The 9,718-nt window shown below is 34.9% G+C and overlaps 1 protein-coding gene across 1 annotated transcript in view; it reads right to left on the minus strand.

Moving 5' to 3' along the window:
- Window positions 1–9,327, minus strand: part of dnah5 (dynein, axonemal, heavy chain 5) — a 94,633-nt gene extending 85,306 nt beyond the window's left edge. The window contains exons 1-2 of the mRNA XM_041246737.1: window positions 9,271–9,327; window positions 72–206 (exon numbers count right to left, since the gene is read on the minus strand). Of these exons, the coding sequence (XP_041102671.1) occupies window positions 72–206; window positions 9,271–9,327 (192 nt within the window). The remainder of the gene's footprint in view (window positions 1–71; window positions 207–9,270) is intronic.
- Window positions 9,328–9,718: the final 391 nt, after the last annotated feature.

Raw genomic sequence — 9,718 nt, forward strand, 5'->3', positions numbered from 1 at the left:
TACAGCATAGAGAAAAATTACAGAATATCCAAGAATGTAAAATACAAATTTAAATAATACAAGTTGCTAACCTGTGTGCCCTCCAGAATGACATCTTCAATCTCCCCCTTTTCCAGTCCCAGACAGGAGGCCACAATCCCCAACACATAGTCATGTCTGCTGTCTAGCTGAGCTCGCTTCGCCTCACGCTCCTCCTTCAGCTTTTGCTGTAAGAAACAGGAAATACGGCCAATGTTCACAACTACAAAAGTCATCTGGCCTTTAACTGGCCTACTGCTTCAGCAACAAACAAAAGATCTTGATTTAAAGTCCAAAGTATACATAAGCGCACAACCAAATAGAACAGTCATCTACAGTAGCTCAAGAATGTTTAACTGAATCGATAGTTGCCTGAAATGTTCAAGAACTACACTGTAGACAACTGACATTGAAAAACATATTGTACTGCATTTCTATACCTCTCAGACTACATTCTTGGACATGCCATTTTTCAAAACATGGATAATATAAATGTACAGTTTTCAAGGCATAGGCAGGTAGAAGATGTGGTTGCCTGTTATATCATTTATTTTTTAATGATAAATCCCTAACTAGCTGCACTTATTTCCTGTTTGTAAGGTTTAACCAAAAAGAAACACAAAACAAAAAAACAAGAGGGTTAGTGTGTCATTATTGTTTGCCTTGTTTTCTTTTTGTTTCAGACATTTTTACACAAATACAATCACTTTGTCCAATAAGATATTGTCTAGGACTGAATTTTCATTTTGGCTAGTGAGATTTCTTCTTTCATTATCCATTTTAGGTTTTTTGTATAATGTATAATATTTGTTTTGTTTCATCTGCAAGATTGATAGCCGTTCATTTCCTTTGCTTTATTTATGTTTTACACTTACCAACTTAGATACTAAACTTTACAATGACTGACCTAGAGAAAAGTTGTTTATATTCTACAGAGAAAACTAGTAGGTACAACTATTAAAAGTCGAACGACGCATTCCAAAGGGAAGAGTAGTTGTTAACAAAGTATTCCCTTGACTGCCCATTTTATGACTTCCTTGGGAACTAAAAATGTTTTACCAGTTTGCTACACACTGATTCAACAAGCTAGACCTTCCTTTAAATAACGCATCCTTCGAAATACTAAATTTGGAAAGTTCTTGTTGCCTTCTTTAAACACACAGCTAATTCCTAGATAGTATGTCAGCCAACCTTAATTTCCACTGCTCCCTGTGACTTGGGGGCAGCTAAGTTAGTGGCATAATCAGCATAATAAGAGATTCAGTGGGAATATATCAGTATTACTTGTGGCTCTCTGCCCCTCTTCAGAATTCGCTATGGAATCTAGTAGTTAATGAAAAACTTCTGTCTCACCCCTGTGTATGTTTTAATTGTATACAGTTCAGGACTGCTTTAAAATAAATAAATAAATAAATAATTTACATAATAAATGCATTACTTTATTCAAGTACATTAAACATATTCTTTAATATAGTAAGTTGTAATTGTTAAGTTTCAAACATACTTTAAATGCGGTGATCTGACTATTGGATATCAGGGATGACTGCAGCTCTCCTTTATTCTTCTGTGTCTTCATATTAGCCACGTTTACTTCTGTCTGGCAGAGCTCACCATTCACCTCTTCGGAGTCCCAAACTTAGTCCTAACTCACTTAAGTTAAAAGCTCATAGAGGAAGCTTTCCAAACAAGTTTCCAGTCAATACAGTGGTACAATCACAAAACACAGAAAAGAACAAAATTCAGGAAAAAGTTTCTTGCTGAGAGGCACATCAGGTTAAAAATGTATACAGCATATATATATCGCCTAAAGATCCAGCACCAATATGATGCTAAAACAAAATGTTAACTTAGTCGACCAGAGAGGCAGCCTCAACACAATCAGGTAAATTGTTCACTTTATTTACTATTACTCAAAAGCACTGCTTTTGTCTGGTGTAGCATCCAGTTGACTCTCCCTAATCTCTTCCAAAGCTGACTGAGTATAATGCCATCATTTGACAGAACCAGTCACCAGAACAAATAACTCCTCCAAACAAGGTCTTGTTGTATCATAGTCAAACTATACTGTAGGAAATATTCCGCATATAGAATTGCGTTAACGAAATCAGGGCCTCCTTATTAAACAGTGAGAGATAACAGTAACTGCAGTGAGTCATTAGACTCCGCTGCTAGGTAACAGTGAAAAAGCAAGCCAATAAAAGCGCTCTGAAAAGCAGAAACAGTGACCTCCATTACTTCTTTTCTAGCATTGCACTACTGTCTGTATTTTTCTTTTTTTTTTTTTTTTTTTTAAAAGCAATTAAATAAAAATAAAAATTCCAGGGGTCAATCAAATTGTGTAGCTTTCTAAAGCAATTGTTTCCAATTTCTGTCGTTTTAGTCCACTTTTCAGTAGTTATTTCAGAACATTATACTTAACCACGAATTGTACTACTGGTCTTTGGTCATGAATTAGAATTATAGGTTTATAAATCTTACGAGGGATATAACCTGCACAAGCCATCCTCTTAGCGGCCTGATCAGTATTGCTGATATCATGTATTTGGTTCTGACATTTAACTTTTGGGAAAAAAAAAGTGAGGTACTTAAAAAAAAAAAGAAAATTAAAATTACTTCCCCTAAAAATGCTTTTAAGTAACATCTAACTCCAGTATAAATATGTTCTACACCATAAGTAAAGTTTGCTTTAGTTCTTCACATATTTCAGTAAGGTTAGGGGTTGCATAATAAACATGATCTATGCTAAATCTCGAGAAGTTTGCATTGTTAGCCTGTAATTAAGAATTAATGAAAAAAAGGCTCTCAGACACAACTCTAATATTTGTTCTGAACCTTGCTTTTTGGTTGTATAATTTCAGGGTCCCTATGTGTCGTTTGAGGTTAATTACAAGGTGGTAACACAAATTTGGGTTGTTCTGTATATACTGATATACATTTTTTTCTTGTATTTTTCCTTGTTAGTCAATAAGGAATTAAGGAAGCTTGACTTGTAACACTAAATTATCACTCAAATCAAAATTAAGCTTTGTATTGGGACTCTTCCTTTTTTACATCAGTTTGATCAATAACATAGTATTATTTAGAGAAACCTTAAATGAACTAGTGTTTTCAAAAATATCCCAGTTTTAGTAACTTATCTTTTTTGTAACACAGCAAAACAGCAAGCCTAGGCATGAGAAAACAAATAAAGCTATCTATAGTATAAAACAAACAAGCAACCTGTAGGCATTACAAATAACTTGTCAGTACTGATAACATAACCCAGAGAAAGGATTAATGAAAGGCCTTAGGCCACGCTGTTGCTGTGTAACCACTTGAACCCCTCCCTTGTTGTAGTTCGAATAATGATGTTTATTGAACCAGATGAAAGGCAACAGTTGTGGGAATGGAGCAACCCAGCAGTAACCCTTCAAGTACCTAGTTTTAGTGTAGGTCCCCTCCTACCAACATCACAAACAGATACTATATTTTTAGAGAATAGTTAGGCATTAAATGGCAGGTACAGGTGGGCAGAAAAAAAGTAAATAGAAAAGTGGGTGGACTAAACTGTTGTATATCCCCGTGCATTCCTGCCATTTTTATTAACATTTTAGAAAACATGTTGTCACAGGTTTTATACCATCTATAACTCAATTACGGCCTTTTCAGTTAATATTTTAAACTAAAACATTCTTATTGTACCATATACAAACAAACACACCACATTTTCTAGCAGATACTGGAAATCTAGTACAAACTATATGACAAAAGCATTTCCCCCATATGTTCGTACTTGATGCTAGTGTGTTGTTAACTCTGAACAAAAAAAAGTATATAGATAGTTTCACAACAATGGTCTGTTTGGTTCAATAGCAGCAAAATAAATACCAGACCAAAAGTAATAGTGAAAGCAGTTGTTAGTAAAGGGATTTGACTAATGTGGTAGTAATACTGTTTATATTAAAGATGAAATAACATATATGAGCTCATATTATAGCCCATTACTTTTAATGACACAGCACAAAAAAGCATTATGTTTTTATATCTGCCATGTTACTTTTTACCTTGTTATGCTTGGAGTGTTTGCTTTGAATGAAACAGTTGTTATGTGTGTAACTATGGCAGGACTATAAACAACTGCATGCTATCATTTATTAACAACTGTTCAAAATACATTAGGGTCTGTAAGTAATGTGGTTCCAGATATTTAATGAACCATTATGTGGTCCGAATTTACTGTTACTACTTAAATACTCAAGTAAGTTTCAGTAACATAACTTGGCAATTTTTTTATTTTTTTTTTACCATGTCAAAAATAAGAATTTAGTTAGGTACTTTTTATCAAAAGTGCTGCCTTCCATTGATCAACTATATAAAACAGGGAATACTAAAAGAAAATGGCACAGCAAGGAGTACGTGAGAAACACACTCTCAACTTAATTAGGTGTCGCCACCAAACACTTACAAACATATTAACTTTAATTTGTACTTATTAATTGGTACTTATTGGACAGAGAGAAGATGCAGGATTTAATAAAATAAAAACGTGAGGCAAATACATCAATGAGTAAAATAAAGTAAAATGTGTAAATTTTAAGTTAACTGAAAGGATTCAAGTTAAGAACAAAGCAACAGCAACAAGGTAAAAGCAAAGGAAGGTGGTGTACTACTGGTGAAATATTTTCTAGCAAAATGTGTTGTTTTATTTATTCTGAATGGGTGTCTTAGTTATGCTAACAATTCTTTCTTGCTGCATTCTGGTAGGAAATATAACTGATACTGCTGTGTGTGGTTTCAATTTAAGATCATGTTGATTAAAAGACAAGTGTTCAAAATCTAATTTTTATTGTGCAAATTTAGTGACCACCGAGTAGTTTCGCCAACATACTGTACACTGAGCAGTACCTTTTTATAATTAATAATATAAACAAAGTTAGTGGTTTGGCAGTGAAATCAGTTAGTTTGTAACTAAGTCCTGTGGTTGTACAGTACATTTGATAGCTACAGTACATTTGATAGATGTGGTGATGTTGACTAGAGGACAGGTAGCGTGGAGTAATTTATGACTGCTTTTCATTCCAGTGTCACTTGGTTTTGTTCTTTTTATCAGTGGTTGTGCAGCAGTGCTCAATTCTTGACCAATTCACACCCATGCAAGGTTCATATTAAATGTGAAATAATAATATGTGCTAAAACACTCATTCCCATTGATGAGACCATTAACAGTTTTTCACACTATGACGTGGGGGAGGAGACCCCACCAAATCCAAGTATACAAGAATGTGAACCAAAACTCAATATAACTCTGAAGACTTTGAGACGGACCTTGTAGTCAAAATGTTTGTCATTGAATTGTACAGGGTCCCCCTGCCTCTCCTCACAACAGATCGATTTCACCTGCTCAATACTTTAAGGTTGTCTTCAGACTAACTTCAGCATTGTTCATTGTGGAACAGAACTGGGCTATGGACCAGGAACCTTATGTCCCCCTCGTTGTGTTTTAATATTTATTCAAAATAAACATCTATTCCATGCTACCCTGCGGAACAATGTTGAACATTATATTAACATAAAACATGTAAAACCATATTAAAATAAACTTCAATATTTTGAGTAGCTTTTCTACTGCTTGCAAGACGCAAGGTCTGTGGAGTCCTTTTTCACTACTTACAACCTGCTGATTTGAAAATATGTTTTCTAAGGTACTTATACTTGAATGATGACCTTCAGAGAGAATGAGAGGAGTTTAATACCCACATTTGTACAATACATGACCTCTGAGAGGCTGCCAAATAAGACACCAATTAAATTAGTGCCAGATGTAATGTTGGATTGTGTGGTCTTGACATCTATCCAATGTAAGCACGGCTCACATTGCATTCATTTAGATTCAGATTACTTTCTTAACTGAATCCCATTACCTAGGCCAAAGTATCCCCTTGCCAATATCCTTGCCAACAATGAATACAGATACAATTCAGGAAACAGCTCTAGCTCTTATTGTTATTCTAAAGTAGAACCCACTTGCATGATGTTCATAACAATATCGTATTTCAAAGGGTAAAGCCTGTCAAATCTGCTTGGCTGTTGTTGCTATAGCAACTGTTAAGACAGATAGGTGATTTCATCCGGTGGCAAATAAAATCCAAACAAGCTATTTTCAATTTGGCTGTGATTCTTGGTTCTATCTGACTTCCAACCAAAGCTGTGCTCACACTAGTCTGAAAAATCAAACCAAGACTAATTACAGAGACATAGACTGTTCAGTTCAGACCCATTCAAGTCAGACCTGCTGGGTGGTAGGTCTCAGACTGGTTATAGACAGAACAGTTTTCACAAGATCGGTTCAAGTAAAGCCTGAAAAGACAAACCAGTTCTATAATGGTTTGCCTTTCCAACAACACTAAGGGAAGGAAATTTCCTTTGGATTTCACTGGAGTAAGACCTGCAATGTCCTGTCTGATTTACATAAAATACAGTTTACATATTTCCGGTGGCGGCTGGTAGCCTAACAGTGAATATCGTCCCGTAAGTTTAGGCACTGGAGTAATATGTCCCTGGAGAGGCTTTGCCCTTTCAGCTCTTATTGACCAGCCGCCACTGCATATTTCTGTATATTCCTCTTTGACAACGAAATACAGGACTAAATAAATAGCATATTGTCATGTAATAAAGGTATCTGTACATTTATATGGTGGCTCATTTTTTCTTTTTAATCAATTTCATTCTTTTGAGAGCCACATATAATTGATCTTGTGATCTCAAAATAACTATTTATTTGCTTTCAGTTATTTTGAAGTTTCTTTTTTTCTGACTTCTTTTAAATATTACAAGCTTCTATTTTCTGTCAGGGTACATCTAAAAAAACGTCACCATGAAGCCTGTCTCATTTAAGATTTTTTGCTGCCATGGAAATGACAAGAAACAGACAAGTAAAAAGTATATGAACAGAATAGATCTGAGTACTGTCAGAACCCTTTTCTGGTGAACTTGCCTGAGAGCGGTAGCAGTCTGAAAGCAGGTCGAGTTTCAGGGTGTTTTGTGAAAATGTAAGTTGGGTTAATGTGGTTGGTGGTGACAGAAAACAAGCTGATGTATGAGTACCCAGAATAATAAAACACCAATAAAAAAAATATACTGTGTATATATCAGGGCTACAAGTTAACTTTTTAAGGCAGCAGTGAAGACTTGCTACCTTCCTGGAAAAGTAGGAAGCAAAATGGTCTTATTCTGTAGCAGTTTATTCAACTAATAATTATATACAAAAATATTTTAAAAAAATAAACACCTACCTACTGTTTTAAATAGACTGAATATCACAAACTGACACATAGTAGGCATATATTTAAATCAGAAAGTATTTATTGAAACCACCTTCTGCTCAACTAAGTAATGGAACTAATGCAATTCCTTGTCAATATGTATTTTGTTTTAGTTCTACAAGAATGCAATTATATCTGTCACCTAAGCATTTGATATGCCATCGGTACGGTTGACCAGGTTATGTTTAACCTTGCTACTATATTCGATTTTTATTTTTTTGAAAAATCGACTATTAATATCGACGTTTATTTTAGAAAGAATTTACCAGGGTTTTTAATCTTTAATTTTTCAATTCAAGCAGAGAATGGATGAAACTGATCTTCATGCTTTAAAATAAATAAAATAAATAAATAAAGAGAGCCTTTATAATAAAACCTCTATCATATTCAACAAAACTAAGGTTACCAACATTCTAATTGAAATAATGTTTGGTCACAGCTGAGCTATGCATTTAAAAATGGTCTCAAATAAACCGTATTAAAGCGCACATTTATAGTTAAACAGGAGAAGTACGCAGGTAGCAATAATCGATTATAAAAAGAAAACAGATAAACTAATGCACCTCAAGACTGTATTTTTTCTATTATTTATACTAATAAAGCTGAAGCTGTTACTTGGATCATGGTAAGTTACAGCTAGCTATTTGCTCCTGTTTCTCCCCCCAAGTCAGTTTTGATAAAGTAATATTAATTATTATTATTTTGTTTATTTAGCAGACGCCTTTATCCAAAGCGACTTACAGAGGCTAGGGTGTGTGAACTATGGATCAGCTGCAGTCACTTACAACAATGTCTCACCCAAAAGATGGAGCACAAGGAGGTTAAGTGACTTGCTGAAGGTCCCACAGTGTGTCAGTGGCTGAGCTGGGATCTGAACCCCCGGGGACCTCCTGGTTATAAGCCCCTTTTCTTTAACCACCAGACCACACAGCCTCCTATTTGTTCATTTTTAGCGTGGGTGAAACTAGAGTTAACATTATAACAAAACCAGAGTTGCCATTCTCCATGACAGATTAATTGTGTATTTTACTTCTGGTCTATAAAATACACTTCATACCTAGAAATTGTATCCAAGTTGTTTTGGTACTGTAGGCATTTGTACTGCACTGTCCAATAAGATTTGCAGTGTGGGCCTCGCTCGTATGTACATGGGACGGTACAAACCTCAGTCATCTACAAATCAGGCTGTATTAGCAATGGCTTCCCACTTTATGAAAGATACTAATAATGTGCATGTTTAAAAAAACGAAATACCAGTACTTGTATACATGTTCACTCAGATTCGGTCATATAAACTGCAGCGTAAGGTATCAGAAAAATGCTACTGCATAAAAACAATTAAAAAAAACAGTAGCAAATTAAGAGTTTTGGGTGGCAAAATGCTACTGCATACATTAATTTATAGCTTTTATAGATAGATAGATAGAGACAGACAGACAGACAGACAGACAGACAGACAGATAGATGAGACAAAAATAATATATAAACGCCTAACCTCAAACTTCCAATAAACATTTATTTTAATTATTAAACAAAAATGTATTAGATTTTTAGCAAAGTGAATTTGCTTTTACTCTATTACTTTAAGAAAATAAAAGGATAAAGTAACTCTCTCTACTACAAACAGACTTGCAATCCAAACCATGACAGCAGCTGTACAAACAAAACCTCAGAGTATCGCTGCTGTTGAGTGTGTGTAAAACATTTACAACAGTTTCTGGATTTTTAAATGCAAAGAGTTAAGATTTTTGATTAAATAGAAGTATCAAAAACAAAAAATGTTAGACAAGACACTCTTGGTGTGGTACAGATTACAATCAGTACTCCAATCAACGCATTTGAACAGGGTCCAATCCCAGCTGGTTTAGATCAGTGAGAGTCTGCTGTACAACGAAAAGACTGCAATGGGGAAAAATAAATAAAATAAATTACATGGAGTTGTCTTTCTTACCTTGAGGACGCTTGTAATGCTCTGCTTCCAGAGCTGCTTCTTAAGTGTCCTGGACATTTCGGTTAAAGCTCACACAATCACCAGACTACGCACTCAGTGTAACGTCTCTTATCACATACATATCTGTCTGGACCAACAACTGCTTTTGCATTGTTGCCATATAAAGGTCTGATGTCCAAATGCTATCAAGTAATTGTAATTACTAAGCAAACAATATTCAATCATGAGTAAACAGATAAGTAAAAAAAACTGAGAGGAATTATACTTAAAACCCAAGCTAATGAGTTTCTCAGGTACAATAGCTTCAAATCTGCATTTGTATCACTTGCATTCTAACTGCTCCTCTTACAAAGTCAGTAGCGTGTAGTGCAGCTAAATTCCAATAAACAGTGCTATAGTGGGAGTGCCCGCCACACTTTGATAACCCTTGCCTTCCCAGGTACAGTGT

The sequence above is a fragment of the Polyodon spathula genome, chromosome 4, assembly GCF_017654505.1.
Source record: "Polyodon spathula isolate WHYD16114869_AA chromosome 4, ASM1765450v1, whole genome shotgun sequence".
NCBI classification, from domain to species: domain Eukaryota; kingdom Metazoa; phylum Chordata; class Actinopteri; order Acipenseriformes; family Polyodontidae; genus Polyodon; species Polyodon spathula.